The sequence below is a fragment of the Xenopus laevis genome, chromosome 4L, assembly GCF_017654675.1.
Source record: "Xenopus laevis strain J_2021 chromosome 4L, Xenopus_laevis_v10.1, whole genome shotgun sequence".
Lineage (NCBI taxonomy): Eukaryota > Metazoa > Chordata > Amphibia > Anura > Pipidae > Xenopus > Xenopus laevis.
The window spans coordinates 85,574,223-85,592,503 of record NC_054377.1 but is presented as its reverse complement, the minus strand read 5'-3'; the positions used below and the strand labels follow the sequence as shown (position 1 = coordinate 85,592,503).

The 18,281-nt window shown below is 37.0% G+C and overlaps 1 protein-coding gene across 2 annotated transcripts in view; it reads left to right on the top strand.

Moving 5' to 3' along the window:
* Positions 1-18,281, top strand: part of tesk2.L (testis associated actin remodelling kinase 2 L homeolog) — a 61,574-nt gene that overhangs the window by 34,582 nt on the left and 8,711 nt on the right. For both annotated transcript variants that reach the window (XM_018258342.2, XM_018258341.2), the window contains 4 exons: positions 306-388; positions 7,762-7,846; positions 14,527-14,610; positions 14,965-15,051. In XM_018258342.2, the coding sequence (XP_018113831.1) occupies positions 306-388; positions 7,762-7,846; positions 14,527-14,610; positions 14,965-15,051 (339 nt within the window). The remainder of the gene's footprint in view (positions 1-305; positions 389-7,761; positions 7,847-14,526; positions 14,611-14,964; positions 15,052-18,281) is intronic.

Sequence of the window (18,281 nt, the reverse complement as noted above, 5' to 3'; positions counted from 1 at the left end):
TACTTATCTGTCTTTTCCCGGATATATGAAATACTCATTCTATAACTTTTTGACTGTTTTGACTTGACTTTGTGTACAGAAATTATTAGTGGATTTTGCTTGGACTGATCATGTAGTTTTTATGTAAATGACTAAAACTTTAAATTTGACCTGTGTGCGGTGGTCCTTTTTTTCTAATTCACTTTTTTTCCCCTCAGAAATAACATCTTAATGCCATGGTAATGCTATCTTAATGCCACATGTGTTTTTAAAATTATCACCATTAAGAAAACTTCCTGATTGTTACACAATTTGTTTTGTTGCAGAACTGTTTGATAAAGAGTGATGAAAGCGGATATTCTGCTGTGGTGGCAGATTTTGGGCTGGCAGAAAAAATCCCAGATTACAGGTAAATGAGTCATATGCAATACTGATGGTGATTCTTCATTAAATCATGCATAATAAATAGCAAAATACTTTGCATGTGTTTAACAGGAAATACTCCAGCTCTCAGTATTTTACACAGTTTAGTTCTCTTCTTAAAGGAAACCGATACCTCTCAAACGATGTAGGTCTCTGTAAAAATATATTGCATAAAACAGCTCATATGTAAAATCCTGCTTCATGTAAATAAACCATTTTCAAAATAATATACTTTTTAGTAGTATGTGCCATTGGGTAATCATTAATAGAAAATGGCCATTTTAAATAATAAGGGCCGCCCCCCCTGGGATCATATGATTCATGGTGCACACAAACATACCAAACAAACTATACTTGTTAGGTCACATCAGCCCCATGATCTGTCTTTTGCTTCCACACTTCTTCCTGTTACAGTTAGAGTTGTAGTATTTCTGGTCAGGTGATCTCTGAGGCAGCACAGAGACCATCACAAAATGGTGGTTGAAGACAAGAGATGTGAAAGGGCAAAATTTACTTAAATATACTATGCCACTTCATTCTTTTGCTCAAGTATTTGTTTTGGGGGTATAGTTTTCGTTTAACTCCAGTAACTCACACATGTTTGAGGGCTTTAGCACACGGGGAGATTTAGCCGCCTGGCGACTAATCGCCTCTTCTTTGGGGCGTCAATCTCCCCGAACTGCCACACCCCCTGCCTTCTGCCTGCTAAAATGGAAAAATCGCCTGTGGCAATGCACTCGCGACACTTCGATTTCTGAAGTTGCCTCACGAGGAAACTTCGGGTGACTTTGGAAATCAATTCTTTAATATGCTACTTAATTTATATAAGCTATCTTTTACTCAAGTATTTGTTTGGGGGTATAGTTTTCTTTTAACTCCAGGTACTCACGCATGTTTGAGGGCTTTAGCACACAGGCAGATTCGGGGAGATTTAGCCGCCTGATGAATAATCGCCTCTACTTCGGGGCGTCAATCTCCCCGATCTGCCTTCCGCTTGCTAAAATAAAAAATTTGTTGCCTCACGAGGAAACTTTGGACTACTTTGGAAATCGAAAACCCAGCATCCATACACACACCCCTCCCTACTCTCAGGTAATTTATATATACCCATATCTATAATTACTATAGAGTTTAGTATCACAATAGCCTTTGATATCATGTCTGTCCAAGAAATCAGCCAAGCCATTCTTAAAGGCATTAACTGAATCAGCCATCACAACCTCACCCAGCAGTGCATTCCACAACCTTACTGACCTCACTGTAAAGAACCACCTACGTTGCTTCAAATTAAAGTTATTTTCTTCTAGTCAGTATACCCTCATAATTTGTCTTCCATCCCTCCAGTGTGTTGAATGGTGCTTTTTTTATTTATTTTATTTACATTCTTTGATATGCTTAAAGGCTTTGCAAAATCTTCCCCTGCCGCCTCATAAACATCTTAATTGAAATCGCCCAAAAATAAAAGAACTGCTGATTGCATCCTAAAAGCCCACAAGAGCATTGGAACCTTCAGGGGATTGCCATTTAACACTTTAGAGTTTAGCCGTTTTTGGGGGTGTTTGCGCATGACACGTGGAAATGTGTTTTAGTAGACTTAAAGGGATTGTTCACCTTCTAAACACTTTTTTCAGTTCAATTGTTTTTAGATTGTTAACCTTAAATAAAGATTTTTTTTTTTAAGACTTTTTCCTATTGCTTTGCATTTTTTATTTGTTTTTCCAAAATTGAAGTTTAAAGCTCAGTAAGCCAGTAAGCCAAGTGCAGATACTGAACTGTTACAATTTGCTACATCAGTTGCTACATTTCTCAGCAGCAACTGTGGAACATTAGTATCAATTCTAACAGCTGCCTTTAATGGAACTCAGGGATTCTACTCAGCAATGACAGCAGGGACAAAGATAAGATATGTATCAATTCGTTTTTTCAATTTAGTACATTTTACAGAGTCTGTGAACCCCCCCACCCCTTTGAAACACTTTAGAAAGTGACTAATGAAGCTTTAAACTTCAATATTTAAAAAATGATCGCAAATTGAAAGTGATTGGAAAAAAAGTATTGATTTCTGGTGAATTACTTGAAGACAAATGAACTGAAAGAAGTGCAGAAAACCTTGGGTCTCAAACATTCCAGATAATAATAGATACCTGTAATAATAGATAAATAAACTTATGCTAATGTAAGAGATCAATAAGGGGAACACAAAGTATTAGTGGTAAAATCCAACTATTATAGAAATTATAACAAAACCAGACTCGCTCTACAGACCCCTTTTTAGCTTCCTTTTTAATAACCACATGCGAGAGGCACATCTGTTTCTGCTTTTCTTGCCTAGGGAAATTATAGAAATGTTTAAATGACTCTTAGCTTTTTCAAAGTAACATCTAAAGGGATAAGGCTACCATTGGTTAAAATTAGCAGAATTTTTAAATAGACATGCAGTATGTCTGCATTTAGCCTCTTACCTACTAAACTGTCAGATGTGAACTTGAGCCTTAGCATAAGCACATAAACCCAGATCTAAAAATGAAACCCATGCTAGATTATAATACCCATAAATATTTGTCTGTTTTCTTGGTTTGCATTGACCTGTGTGTGTGTGTGTGTGTGTGTGTGTGTGTGTGTGTGTGTGTGTGTGTGTGTGTGTGTGTGTTTGCTTGCATTAACTTTGTTTATGTTTGTGTGTGTTGGAATCTACTGAAACTCATGTCCAACTCATGTCATCTTAAATCATCTTATCATGTAAATTGGGTCAGTGCACCAGGGGCTGCTGTAGGTGTAAACATGAAAACGGAACACACCGGCACAACATGGGTGTGCCAGTGAGTTTTAAACTTGGAGCAACTATATTTCTCACCACTTCACCGGTCAGTTGAACTGAAGAAGCTGCCCGGAGGATGAGTAGTGAAACTTCTTCATTTATTACTCAGCTAGTCCAGTTGTTTTTTAGATTTACCTTTACTAAATATATTGAAGGACCAGTAACTTAAAAAACTGTACATTACGTAAAAAAAAAAACACCAAGACACATTTAACTTGTAATTCGGATACTCCACTTGCACTCCTCTTCAGACAGGGTGACGATCTATTGTGCAGATTTCTCCTCCCTGGCTATCTCCTATAGAAGGCAGGGAGGAGAAATCGATCACTGCACAATGGATTGTCGCCTTTTCTGAAGAGCAGCGCAAGCGGAGTATCCGTAAGTTATTTATTAATAAAGACTTTGCGAATTTAAAGTTAAATGTGTCTTGGTGTTTTTTATTCGTTATGTACAAACAAATTTTTTTCACATGACTTAGGGCAGCTGGGAAATTGACAATATGTCTAGCCCCATGTCAGATTTCAAAATTTAATATAAAAAAATCTATTTGCTGTTTTGAGAAATGGATTTCAGTGCAGAATTCTGCTGGATCAGCACTATTAACTGATTTATTTAAGAAAATTTTTTTCCCATGACAGTATCCCTTTAAACCTTGGCATAAGGATCTGGGGATTACCCTAACTGAGGAAGAATGGATAAAAGCTTGGGATAACTTAAAACATAGCTCACTCAATACGATCATATCTGAGGCTGGAGATAAGGTTCTATTCAGATGATACCTAACACCTGTCAAGACTGGCGAAAATCCATCATGATCTCAATGATCACTGTTTTCGAGGCTGTTCTTCCCAAGGAACCATGGCACACATCTGGTGGACATGCCCGAGAGTAGTCAGGTTTTGGGTATGAGTTTATAATATGGTATCCTCCATATTGCACCTGAACCTATTAAAGGTCCCTCAGGAAGCTTTACTGGGAGTTCCAACTAAAAAAGTTCCTAAACTGAAATTAAAACTTTTAATTCATATTCTTAGTGGCTATGCAAACTATAGCCAAATCTTGGAAGTCACCTGGCATCAATTTTGCAATGTTTAAAAAGCAAACTACATTGGATGTTCATAAACGAAAGATTAACGGTTTTTGCTTCAGATAGAACCCAAAGGGTAATGAAGATTTGGCAGTCATGGATCATGAATAGGTACAATGACACCCTCCTAATCTTCTAACGTTATAAAGTCCTTTAATCCCAACCCGATAGGTTGAACTATTATACAGTCATAAGGGGTTAACAACCAGCATACAGCATATTTATCAAGTTTCGAATTGAAAATACTTTGAAATTAGAATTCAAAAAGACCAACCGAAATGAAAGTCAAAGTTTTTTTTTATGGTTGAATAGGTCGGTTTTCAATTGAATAGGTCCTTATTCGGCCGAATTTGAATTGTTCGAATCAAAGGAATAGTGCATTCAATTGAATTTGAATCAAAGTTTTTCCCAAAAAAAAAACCCATTTGATTTCTCAAAGTCCACCAATTGACTCCACATAGGTTCTAGGAGGTCCTCCATAGGCTAAAACAGCAATTCTGCAGGTTTTAGATGGTGAATGGTCGAATTTTAGAAGAGACAGTACATGATAAATTTCAATATTTGAATTTTTCTCAAATTCAAATTGAATTTGGACTATTCCCTAGTCGAAGTACACAAAAAATGGCTAAAATTTTAATTTTTCTCATTCGAAAATTCACCTCGACTGTTGATAAATCTGCCCCTAAATGTTTAGTTAACTATTTCCTTTTCTTTTTTTTATGTTGTTTATTTTGTTATTAAATGCATTTTTGTACATAATAATGTTTTTCGCACAAGCATTCCATATAGCTATTAGTATCTAAAACCTATTTCTAAGTTAAATACCAGTTTGATACTAGGCTCATATATTGGTACAAAATGTTTGCATTATATGTGGAACTGTGAAGAAGGTAAAATGTGAATACCTTTTCTGGTATTCAAACTACTTCTGAGAAGAGTTTTTGTTAATGTTCCAACCTATCTACTGACATGTGTAAACTAAGCAGATTGTTTAACCAGTATGTGCTACATTTAAAGGCATGTTGTATAAGCTTACCGCTGTAAACATGGGGCCCGGTTGCACACGCCCCAGACCTTCGGCAAGGTTAGTCAAACACCGGAAAACCAGGCCAGACGCGTTTCTTGTCTACCAAGGACACTTACTCATACACGAAACGCGCCAGGCCTGGTTCTTAATTATGAAAAATAAATGTAAGCTTCTTTAACTCTTTTACAACCTGGCTCCGGCTTCACTATTTCGTGGGTCCAGGCTTGTGCCAGCCTCTTTTGAAGTTTTATACTGACATCTAACCTCTATCAAAACAAAAATCTAAACAATGTCATACCATATGAATGTTTATTCACAAATAAAAATATATTAAAAAAAATCCAGGTCACACTGCAACACCTTCAGTTACATTGAGTAGGAGAAACAACAGCCTGCCAGAAAGCAGTTCCATAGTGCAGCGCTGGCTCTGAAAGCACATGACCAGGCAAAATGACCTGAGATGGCTGCCCACACACCAATATTACAACTAAAAACATACACTTATTGGTTTAGGAATGACATTTTACATAGTAGAGTGAATTATTTGCAGTGTATTTACAGTGGAATTTAGAAATCAAAACTACATCATAAAAAATCATGACAGGTTGTCTGATGTCCCATGTATAAATGTTTTTCTTTTATTAAGAAGACTGGGTAATGTACCACCCCTGCAAACTTTTCCGTTCCTAACCATGAAAAGAAATTGAGGTCACATCAATGCATTCCTTTCCTTAGGGCAGTTTATATCAGAAATATGCTCACATATTCATTCCTTTAGCATTCTAGTTTTGGCCAATAGTACTTCTTGTTACTTTAATGTACTGTTGAATATTTCAATCTTTATTGGTCTGCCGGGAAACAAATGTGTCACTTATAGTTACAAAGGTACACATAGAGTATCTAGCTATTAATGAGTAACCAGTTGGTGTATTCAGCTGCAGTCCTTTCTGAAAATGTGGATATTCCCATCTTGCCAACAGAAATACATGATATCTAAAGCATTTAGTAGCTAATTCCATTTGTATTACAGTACGGAAAAAAACCTCACTGCTTGCCTGTGTGGCTTAATTCAAAAGACGGATTAGACGCAAGCTTATTGCAGTAGGATTTGGTTTCTCGTTAATTTTCTGTGCTAAAAAGCACCTGTGTATTTAAGATTCTGTAACGGCAAAAACACACATAGCCATAGCCCATCTTTCCTTATAAAAAGCATTGCAGAAATATACAGGGAATCCTATGTTTTTGTAAATAGCTAGCATAAGACCCTTGTCTGTCTTTCATTTGGTAAAAGTAAAATTACATAAATGGTTCATCAGTATCTGCCAATCCCTTGCATCCATAATGGCAATGTCCTTGGCTACAAAGCAGCTTATTTCAATGAGAAATATTGTTACCAGAAGCAAATGAAAACGCTCCCAAAGCAAAGAAAAAATTCTACTCAGATTGTAAAAGCAGCCAAAAACTTCTCTGCATAAATAAATTAATTAAAAGCATTCTTTATATGGAAGGCGTTTGTCTAACCATAGTCTTAATTATTCTTTGTTTTGATGCTCTACTAAGAAGCTATTATCCTGTATCACACACCAATGAGTAGTCTGCACATTGAATTAAGAGGACTTTGCTTTTAGCTGTCCTTGTATTATTAAACCAGCATGAGAAGTGATATGCATGTCTCCATTCTTTCTCCAATATTCGTGTTATGCTAAGCAGTGCTATGTGTATAGGCAGAGTCATGGCAATCTCCTATGTTTCTTAGGGCAAGTCAATTCTACCCCATGTAAAGCCATTTGTCTTAAAAACCAATGTGTCACTATAGTATTGTAAAAGGAACAGGATTCAGTTAAAGAATTTAAAGCATTTCATGCATAACCTCCTGCTTTGTTTAATGACTGCAAGCCTATATTGATAGTATTAGCTATACAATATGCCAGGGCTGTTAAAGCTTGGCTTCAGTCCGTATGGAATGTTGTCTTTTTGCCTTGTAGCTGCAGTACAGTCTGGTGGTGCTTTACTTCTTTTCCAGGCATAACATTACATATGTTATGTAAACTGGTGACTGTGCTTAAGTCAAAGAAATACATTTTACTTGCATCCCTGTTTCATTTATTCATGTATAGTTCTTTAAATTCTGTCCGTCAGTCCTTGATTTAATTTGATGCCATCCAGTTAAATTTTTTCATGGTTTAAAGGTCCACGTAAATTGTAGGTACATAAGTGTACATTTCTAGAACACAGCAGACATAAATAAGTTACATTTTGCCCTTTGTAATTTAAAATCTGCATACGTCAGCATTTCCATTACCCATGGACTGGCATGATAGCCATTCTAGGTCATTCATGATCAGCTTAGTGGAATGCAATAAACTAAGGGAATGTTAAGCAGAACTTTTTGTCAGAGTGGTTATTTTCCCTGTGTCTCTCTTTCAGTGAGGGAAGTGAGAAGCTTGCTGTTGTTGGGTCACCATACTGGATGGCCCCAGAAGTTCTGAGAGATGAACCCTATAACGAAAAGGTGGGTTCAGACAAAAACTTTGCACACATCACGTGTACTTAAAGACTTCATTTCTATTTTTTGACTGTTTCAGTTTGTTTCCTTCAAAAGCTTAAGGCTTGTGTCATTGGACTCCATTTAACCTTAGATTTTTAAGCAGAATTGTTCTAAGGACTGATATATAGCTAAGTAGGCATACTTTTGTAGAATACCTGTATAGGCAAAGGTTTGATTGGTCACATCCCAGTGACACCCTGCTACTGCTAGTTTCTTGTAACTGGTTAGAACACAGCAAGACTGCTGCACAAGGTGGTAGAGAACTGCTTACCCATACACAGCCAAACCTTCAAGCACAGCTTTTCCTTACACGTTCCATCCAGACATTTAGCACAACTAAAATGTTCATGAAGTAGGAAAAAGCCCAAGCAGAAATCACTGTGTAAATAAACGCACTTTGCAGTGATTTCTGCTTGGGCTTTTTCCTACTTCATGAATGTTCTAGAGGTGGTAGAGAAATATGTGGCTAACAAATTGAGTAGAGATAACAGAAGCCAAGACAAGGTGATAATATTAAGCATAATCAGTAACCCCTTCATGAAAAAAATAAGAAACAATAAGTCTATTATACATTCCTTAAGAATCAAAACATTAATGTATGGTAGCCCTTTAAGAAGCTCACCTTGTTCAGAACTGTAGCGGTCCACGGTTTCAGGCAATCTTTGCTTATCTGGCACCGCATCTTGAATGTAAGGCCAACTGGTTGGCTTTACTTACGCTTAGAATCAATATGTTGTTGGTTGAAATTACACACCAGGCCCTGATGGTCCAACTGATACAGGAAAAGAGAGGCTAGTTTCCCATTAAGGCCTTGTCCTTTCCAGTGCCCATACAATGATTATGTCACAGGGGAAAATGAAGGCAGTCAGGATTTACTCTAAGGCAAAGGGGAATTAAAAAAAAAAAAAGGCATGGAACATTTTAGATTTTGGTCTTTCTGAGCAGAAAAACTAGGACTAGTTAGCTGAAAAGCTGAATCCTGGAATACTGGTTGATACAATTCTTAGTGGTGCCCAGTGCTTTCTAGAAAGAAGGATTTAAATAATACCATCTGTTACAAAAGCTCAAACACATTTTTGTTGAGAAGGCCCACAAAACATGCATGACATGCTATGAGGGACCTGGTTTTGTACATTTTATTGTGGAATAAAAAAAGTCTAAAAATAAATTTGATTGATTTAGAGTCTTATGACACGAGTTCTTGAGAACCATTTCACTGTACCTGTTACGCTTTCAAATTTAGTTGTGGTAACGAGAAGACCTAGTGCGTTGTACCACTTAAATGTTTATAATATAACTTTATAAGGAGGTTACCCAAATTATGGTTCTTCTAGACTCACTGTTACCAGACATTTTGTCCTCCTTGCCTGTTGTAATGGAGGGCCCCAAAATTAATTCTTGTTTTCACTAGTGAGGGAAGTGTTGGTAAGATGTCACCCTTGCTAGAAAATTGTTTATCGCCCTACATAACCCATGTGGGAAAACCAATATGTTTTTCAGCAGCCTTTTACATTTCAGCAGCCTTTTACATTATGGGCAATTTGTTACAGAGACAAGATTTCTGAAAAGAATTTAAAGATCTCCCATCCTGCTACAAATATATTGCTAGTTTGCATATTTGAAAGATGATTTGTCTATCTGCCATGTCATGAAGTGTGTAACCTGGTTGTCCACTAACAGCTGCTTTGTGGGCCAGAAAATGCCTATGCCAGCAATTTGCAGAAGCCCACACTGGCTCATTAACATATTCATAGCTTGAACTTTCACTGTTGATCTTTGTTATAGCCATAGAGCTCACCATATGTCTTCCCTCAGTGCAGTCTTCATTAAAAATAAACCTTTAAAGTGATACTGATGCTAAAAATGAATTTTTAAAATATGTAAATTAAAAGTTACCTATAGGTCATGTTGATCGTTTTTTACTGAGAGGTCTGTTTTTGTAAATAATTTTTAGTTGATGTTTCTAAACCTGACTGTTTTGCCAACCTGACTGTCCCATCTCAGCCTGTTAAAGTTTCTAATGCTAATGGACTTCTGCTGCACAAATATGGCAGCCTTAAACAGCAAAAAGTTGTGAGTTTTCTCCAAAAGTAAAAACCAAAAATATGATTAAAATTTCAAATCATTTATTCGGACATGCAGGTGAAGGCCTGATGCTTTTTGTGCCTACTAGTAGGCACGAAACGTGTCAAGCTGTCACCTGTATGTCCAAATAAATTATTTGAATTTTTAATCATATTTGTGGTTTTTACTTTTGGAAAAAACTCACAATTTTTTGCTGTTTCAGAATTTATGCACCCATGGACTGGGGTGAACTGTGAGTATTTTTCTCCTTTCATTGGTACTATCACTGGCATTTTGCACCAATCTTTCTAATTATTGACACAAATATGGCAGCCCCCTCATACACAAGCACAGCCAGTCAGATGGTTAATGTAAAAGCTGTGCGCAAATGCTTTATGGCAAAATTATAAGTAGCAAACAAAGCCAATACTAAGATAGGTATAAAAATTATTTAATTTCTGGTGTCCGTATCTCTTTTAAGTATACTAATCGTTTATAGAGTGCAATGAGTTTAATGATGCACTATAATAAAATATGTAAAAAATGATTTTATAACATTGTCATAGCCACGTTGGCAATGTCTGATTTCCCCATGATCTGTTAAGCTCTGTTAAGAGCTGAAGCAAACAGGAAATCTTGTAAGGCAAGAGCCTTTTGCTGGTACTAAATATGTTAAAATGTCATATTATGATATGTGGCTCCATAAACAGGAACAGCTTTCTTTTGCATGGTTCTAGGTCTTCTAGAGATGACGTGTGGGGACAATAATTGCCAAGGCTGTAGTAAAAAAAACAGGCAAATACTGAAGTATATTTGTGTACCTCCTGGATATGGTTGGGGTTCTTCAGTCGAAGCAGTAAAGCAAATTAATGATGGGTATGCTTAAAATAAAATAGCTAGTGCCAGAGCTACTCTAAAATATCTAGTGAATAATGTACCCCTGTTGTAAAATATAAGTATATAATACATAGTAATGCAATCTGTATCACATGACTCCTTGAAATATGTGTATTATTAAAAAAATGTATAATATATGAGGATATTAAGATTCCTTTGAGTTCTATGACCTTTACAAAAGCATTCAGCCTTCTTTCATAAGAATGTGGGTTGTCGTGTAATAATTTTACAAACATATAAAAGATTATGCCACATGCCGTTCAAAATGTCTAACGCCTACCTTATCTTTGGGTAGCATTAAAGGCTTCTAGTTTTTACTAAAGTGAAGAAGGGTGGCAGGGTATTAAGTGCAATAGAAGTCTAGATACAAATGGCCATGGTAACAGTCTTTGAATTTAAGAGTCAATATTTTTCCCATGTTGTCAGATGGAAATATGTGAAATTCCTCAGAGGCTAAACAAATAGCTTGCAATAGTGTTTGAACATTGACTGGTAGTAAAATATTAATCTTTATACCCTATGAAGCCATTTAAAGCATAGAAGACATTAGAAGCCTTCCCAGATCCTTATCAATTATATTGTTAAAACATAGAACTGGTGGCACACCCTAATCTAGACCTGTCATCAGCAACTGATGGAAAAACTTTGAGACATGCCAGATTTATTTTTTAGTGCTCCCTGTTCTATATTTTTACACCTATTGATCTTTTTGCCGTTACCATATATCATTTCACATTCAATCTACAGTATTGACAACACTTGGCAAATTACTGGGGCCGGGATCAATGTCCACATCTGCAGTCACGTTGTTTTTTCCAGTGACATGTTATTCCAGTCGAATGTATTTGCCATGCCTACAGAAAGCTTTAAAAAATAAAAAATTTGGTCAGAGAGTAAAAAGTACAAGATATTTTTAAATATCTATATTTTATTTATTTATTTGCAACAGTTCTTAAATAGTATGTCAACTTTTACCTAAACTATATTAAAAAAATATATCTAAATATATTATTATTATAATAGACGGTTGAACCACCACTTTTTGTCTCCATTAAGACAGCTGAATACTGTCTAGATAACTGAATTAGTAGAGACCCAAATGGTGGTAAATATTGGTGTTCTCTCTCTTAAAAGCCGCTAACTGGCAGGGGAGGATTCAGCCTTCAGACTGAAACCAATGTTCAACACATACTGAATACAGGTAATGCTATTATGCAGAGAACTAAGTCTTTTTATACTATGACCTGAGGTTAATAAATTAGGGACCGCCATATGGGGTTAAACTTGACAAGGTATGGTGGCTTTTCAACTTTATGATCATAACTTTGTAACTAAAAACCCCTGTTTTTTAAATACATGCACTTGCATTTATACTGAATTATTTATGAGACAGGGGACCAGGGAAGTGCATTGTAAGTAGCACTTCCATTATACTTGAATATACTTTAATTTAGCCTTAAGAGTGCTTCTACAACACCCCTGAATTTTGTATATAAATATTGGTGTTGTCTGTGAAGTGAAAATATAGCAGAGAAATATAGCAGCTTGACACGCTTATTCATGAATGTAAATATTTGGGGAAGGACTGAAAGGTGCACACAACTCAGAATTTGAATAAGTAGTTGACCTTTGGGCTGATCTAAGTCTATATCAAATGCCATTGCCATTATTGTGCCTTTAAATCCATGACTGGTTCCATTAGGCTTCTGCGAGAAGGGGCAGATTTTCATCATGCATATAAATGCAGACACATGGAATGATTCCACTCTGTGTGTCTGTGCCCAGGCTGACCTAGTGCTTCATGGTGCAGGCCAGCGGATTGGCAGATTATTGGGCTGAAAATAAGCCCTTTCTGGCAGTTACCTTAGTGGAGAAAGTCATTTATTTTATTGTAAAGGTCTGTAAAACAGACCTACTACACCTTGACTATAATAAGTATACCCAATACAGGCAGTCCCCAGGTTACGTACAAGATAGGGTGTATAGGTTTGTTCTTAAGTTTAATTTGTATGTAAGTTGAAACATATAAATTTTAATTATTAAATGAAATTTAGACAGATGTTTGTCTTATTATATTATCTGTTTTTACCTTTTTGTGCTCTGCAATAGTCAACACATGCCAGAGGGGATTGTTTCAGGTGAACTATTGCAAAAATAATTAAAATTTAGTATACGCTTCCTCATACTGAAATAAGAACCTTTCTAAAAACAATCAATTAATTTGTAACATTTCTGAAATAATCAAGTTTATCTTCACTCTTACTCTCTCAGCATCTGTTTCCCTTCATGCTGTCTTCTTGCAGGAGTTGGGTGTCAGATACTCATTGACAGTTAGATCCAATATATCTTATAGTGGGGCTTCCTTTCCTAAGAGATGTATTAAAGCTCACTCAAATAACTGATTCCAGTACAAACAAAAGCTAGCAATAACTGCCTTTTGCACAAATCCTGCATGTAGAAAGTCATGATGTCTGGTGATTTTAATAGAGTGAGCTCCAATATATCTTCTAGGCAAAAGGAGCACCCCTATAAGATATATTGGATCTAACTGTCAATGAGTATCTGACACCTAACTCCTGCATGAAGACAGAATGAAGAGAAACAGATGTTGTGAGAGGTATAGTGAAGATAAACTTGATTATTTCAGAAACTGTACAGAATTTTTAATTGATTGTATTTATAAAATGTATTATTACAGTATCCTGAATCTTATACACAATTTTCATTTTCTTGATAGTTCCCCTTTAAAGCTAAATGCTAATAAAGGCCAAGCAAACCACAATATGTCACTGTAATAGCCTCTGTTTGTAAGTTGTATTTAAGTCAGGTGTCTGTAACTTGAGGACTACCTGTATATTAATGACAGGCCAAGAATCTGGCCTATCTGGAAGTAGCCTAAGGGCATTATCTTACTCCTTAAAGGGATACTGTCATGGGAAAAAACATTTTTTTCAAAATGAATAAGTTAATAGTGCTGCTCCAGCAGAATTCTGCACTGAAATACATTTCTCAAAAGAGCAAACAGATTTTTTTATATTCAATTTTGAAATCTGACATGGGGTAGACAAATTGTCAATTTCCCAGCTGCCCCAAGTCATGTGACTTGTGCTCTGATAAACTTCAATCACTCTTTACTGTTGTACTGCATGTTGGAGTGATATCACCCCCCCCAGCAGCCAAACAAAAGAACAATGGGAAGGTAACCAGATAGCAGCTCCCTAACACAAGATAACAGCTGCTTGGTAGATCTAAGAACAACACTCAATAGTAAAAACCCATGTCCCACTGAGACACATTCAGTTACATTGAGAAGGAAAAACAGCAGCCTGCCAGAAAGCATTTCTCTCCTAAAGTGCAGGCACAAGTCACATGACCAGGGGCAGCTGGGAAATTGACAAATGTCAGATTTCAAAATTAAATATAAAAAAATCTGTTTGCTCTTTTGAGAAATGGATTTCAGTGCAGAATTCTGCTGGAGCAGCACTATTAACTGATTCATTTTGAAAAATTTTTTTTTTTCCCATGACAGTATCCCTTTAAGAAACAGCAGAATAATACAGAATATAGCAGCAGTCCAGGATCTCATTCATAGAGTGGGTGAATATGGATTTCTGTACACCAAGTGTGAATTTGACAATAAGAGATTTGTACTGATGGCATGTTCTCTTTCTTCTTTCCTGTAGGCAGATGTGTTCTCCTATGGTATAATCCTTTGTGAAATAATAGCCCGGATACAAGCAGACCCTGATTATCTGCCACGCACAGAGGTGAGCAGGTGACTGGAACCTTCTGGCTGATTTATAGCAAGCCTTGTTCCAATTCCAGAGTTTTACTGTCACAAATCAATCGCACTGGAAAACGGATTAGTGTTCTGACTGGCATGCCTTGTTTTTTTGTGCTAATGCCTGACTAGCATGTAACATGATGTAGTAAAATAACACTTTATGGTGGTTATATAAATGTAGCTTACTTGCACCAGTTGTGCAACTACTACTGGAACACATCCATGAAGATTTTGAGGCAAACAACCTCCTCTTACTTTAGGTTTGTGCATTGTGACTGCCAGATTGCACAGCACTTTCCTACCTATAAAAGTTAATGTCTCTTCTTTGTTATTTTAGAATTTTGGCTTAGATTATGATGGTTTTCAGCACATGGTGGGAGACTGCCCCCCTGACTTCCTTCAGCTCACCTTCAACTGTTGCAATGTAGGTATTCCTTTAATTTCCCTTACTTTTTGGGCTATGCAGACTTTGTATGGAGCATTTACTGGATAAACTCAAAAGGGGCAGTATTACCCAAACTGAACATTTGATGGCAAAAATGTTTGGCCAACCCTAGGCACATCTGCTCTGGTGGCCTCCATAAGCTCACTTAGGCGAGCCCAGTGCGGTACGAGGATCATTCAACTCCAGAGGAAGCTTGGACCTAAAATATTTAAAAACATCTGCATGCATCTGTCCCTTATATCTAACAATCCTATTGTAAAGCGACATTTCAATGGCAAGTGCCTGATATATGTCTACTAAACTCATGGTTTTGTTATGGAAAAGTTTATTGCTCAGTGTGACTTACAAGCTTGCTTGAGTGTTTAGTGGAAGATCCTCATGCAGTCTCTTTAGCTCCAAGATCACATCTTAGATCAAAAGTTCTTAAACTGTAGGGGTGAGCTTGTAGACACCGCAGAATACTACTTTGGGGAGTGCATAGGCATTCTGATACAGCTCCCAGCAAGCTTACTGCTTTCTCATAAGATGCAGTTGGACCCTGTGTGGCACAGTGCTTCTGGGACATGGTGTGAGCCACTTGTATGCATCATCCAACATTCAATTGGGTGTCTTGTCACATCGTGCTTAAAATAAGAATAGTGATTCATGGAAAACGCATATTTTATCATTTTAATTGGTTAATTCATCTTCAGCAATGATGCCTTGAGTATCTAATACCTTTAGGAAAAGATGTGCTTATTAAAGTTTTTGTTTAGCCAAGGAATTTTACTTAACAGTGTTAAAATGTGAGAAACCGTAAAGACCTGAAGATGGAGCGTGGAAGTGAATACCAAAGTTAGGTGCAGCTCAGAGATATCCTGAGGAATTGGCACAGACAGAACCTGGCATGTGATCCCAAGAGAAACCATTGGCCTATTGTTTAAATTAAACATCTTCTTTATGTGTAAATTGCCAGTATTTGCTCTGGGTCACAATAATAAAGAATAATTCTTTTTTTAAGTTACATCTGCAGGGCTGCTTTTGAGGGGGGTATGCATTTAATTGGGCCTTCCTTGCACCTTTTGGCTTTTTCTTTCTACGCCTCACTCTGTATCAATAACAATACAGTCTAAAAGCAGTAAAGTGGTTTTGAAAAACTCTGTGATTGTAATGATTTCTGTTGTCAAATACATTAATAGGGTTGGGAAGTTACGTGTAAATTTGAGTGAGGAGAGGTCAAAACCATAAAGTCTTGTGTTTCGACTTTCCAAATCGCATTGGCTACTGCCATACCAGATTCTGCTGATTTGGAACTGGGGTTTGGGGAAACTTTTCTGACACCTCGGACGTTCCAGTTTGTAAATGCTTTCCTCTTCTTGGTTTTTGCAACAAACATTAAATGAGATAATATTATGGCCACTATTACTTTGGGGTCCAACTACTTGCACATTTGCTATATATTCTGGGTTGTTAGAGATCACTAGATCCAATATAACATGGTTTCTGGTTGGCTTTTCAGCAACCTGTAATACAAAATTGTCAAAACAGTCAATATCTGGCTCATTTAAATCCCCATTATCATTATGTGACCCAAACTAGCAGCCTGTTCTGTTTGTAACAGAAGCATAGCCTTTTCCTTTTCACTAATTTGGGGACCCCTACTATTAATTCCTACTATTAATTTGCAGGACTCTTTACAATCTAAAAAAAATAATGAGCCACCCATAAGGCTTCAGCACTCTTATTTTTCATCCTCATGTCTTACTTAATATTTGCTTTGAAATCCTGCATAACAAACACACATACCTAGATTTAAAAAGTCATACTTGATGAATTCCCCCCTCCTCTTACTTTCTCAATTGTAACTGTGTACCAAGACCACAAGGTCTTTCTCAGCTTCTCCCAATCATCTGTCTGCTCGTTCCAGCACATGTCAAACCCTAGCACCAGGCAAGCAACAGTTCAGCATGCAGCGTCCTTGTGACAAATTACCTATCCACCTACCTAATAATTTAATCAACTAGAACCTGCCTTTCCTTCCTAGCATTCTTCTCCCCACACACACACGCACACCCTTATTAGAGACCCTGCCCCCACAGGGTGCTCCTAGAGACAGCCTGCTCCAAACATGCCAGTTCAGAGCTGTCCTCCGTTTCTTCACCCAAAATCGCAAATTTGTTTTGGAAAAGCTGTGGGCCAGCCCCCCCCCTGCATTTCTGTCCCCTACTTCCCGTCACCCTCATTTGCCTCTGCTGTCCCTTCTCTGTCCCCTACATTACTGACCCTGCCAGTGGTTGCTCAGTGACCTGCATATTCTGCCCAATGTTTGCAAACCCCACTTAATGCTGCAAATTGCCCCCTTAGAGTCTGCAATTTAGATTTCAATATGAAAAAAGCATGGTGAGAATTTACCCGATTCTTCCCTTTTAATAAGTAGGCTATTTTTCTGTAAAATTCAGCTGCTGTTACAGATGTGCAGTTTGTAGGAGGTGTCTGTTCTAATGTTAGATGTGTATCTGAGCAGCAAGACACCACATTTGGGCCACAAAGCATAAAGTTGCTTTTTTATCCATTGGATTTATTGTAATCCATGCCAAAATTTTGGCATACCATTTGTAGAAACTAAAGGGTCTTCTGAGAAAACCCCTTAAATGTTAAAATAAAAAAAAATCTGTACTTATTGAAGCCATGTTAAAATAGTGAGTTAGTCAGAACTAGTTAAACAAGTGAGTTACTTTTAATGAGGTAGTAGATACTATGCCATAGATATAGTATGTCATAAACTGATAAACCAAAATGAAAATATGCATTTATAAGATTTTGGAAGATGAATTTGCCAACCGACAGATCATATTGTTTAAATAAAATAAGACCTGTTTAAAGTACTAATGCTCAGTGAAATGTGGGCTGTAGCTATACATTATACACATGTATGGATATGTTTGCATGTGTACATTTAGGAGCTGGCCTGCTGTTCTCTCTGTTGAAGCTATATTAAATATCATCCATAAACCTGAAATAAGAGTTTCAAGAGAAATGCCTCGTTTTGATTGCTGCTTCTTAGGTGCAAAATACAGGCTGTGTTGATTTTTTTGCATGATCCCTGGGCAGTCACTTGCACTGTGCCGGAGCCACCCCTAAAGTCATATACACCTGGCTACAGAGCGGCAAAGAAATACCAAAGCTTTGCTAAACTATCTAAAATCTGCTTTGGCATTGTAATGACAAAA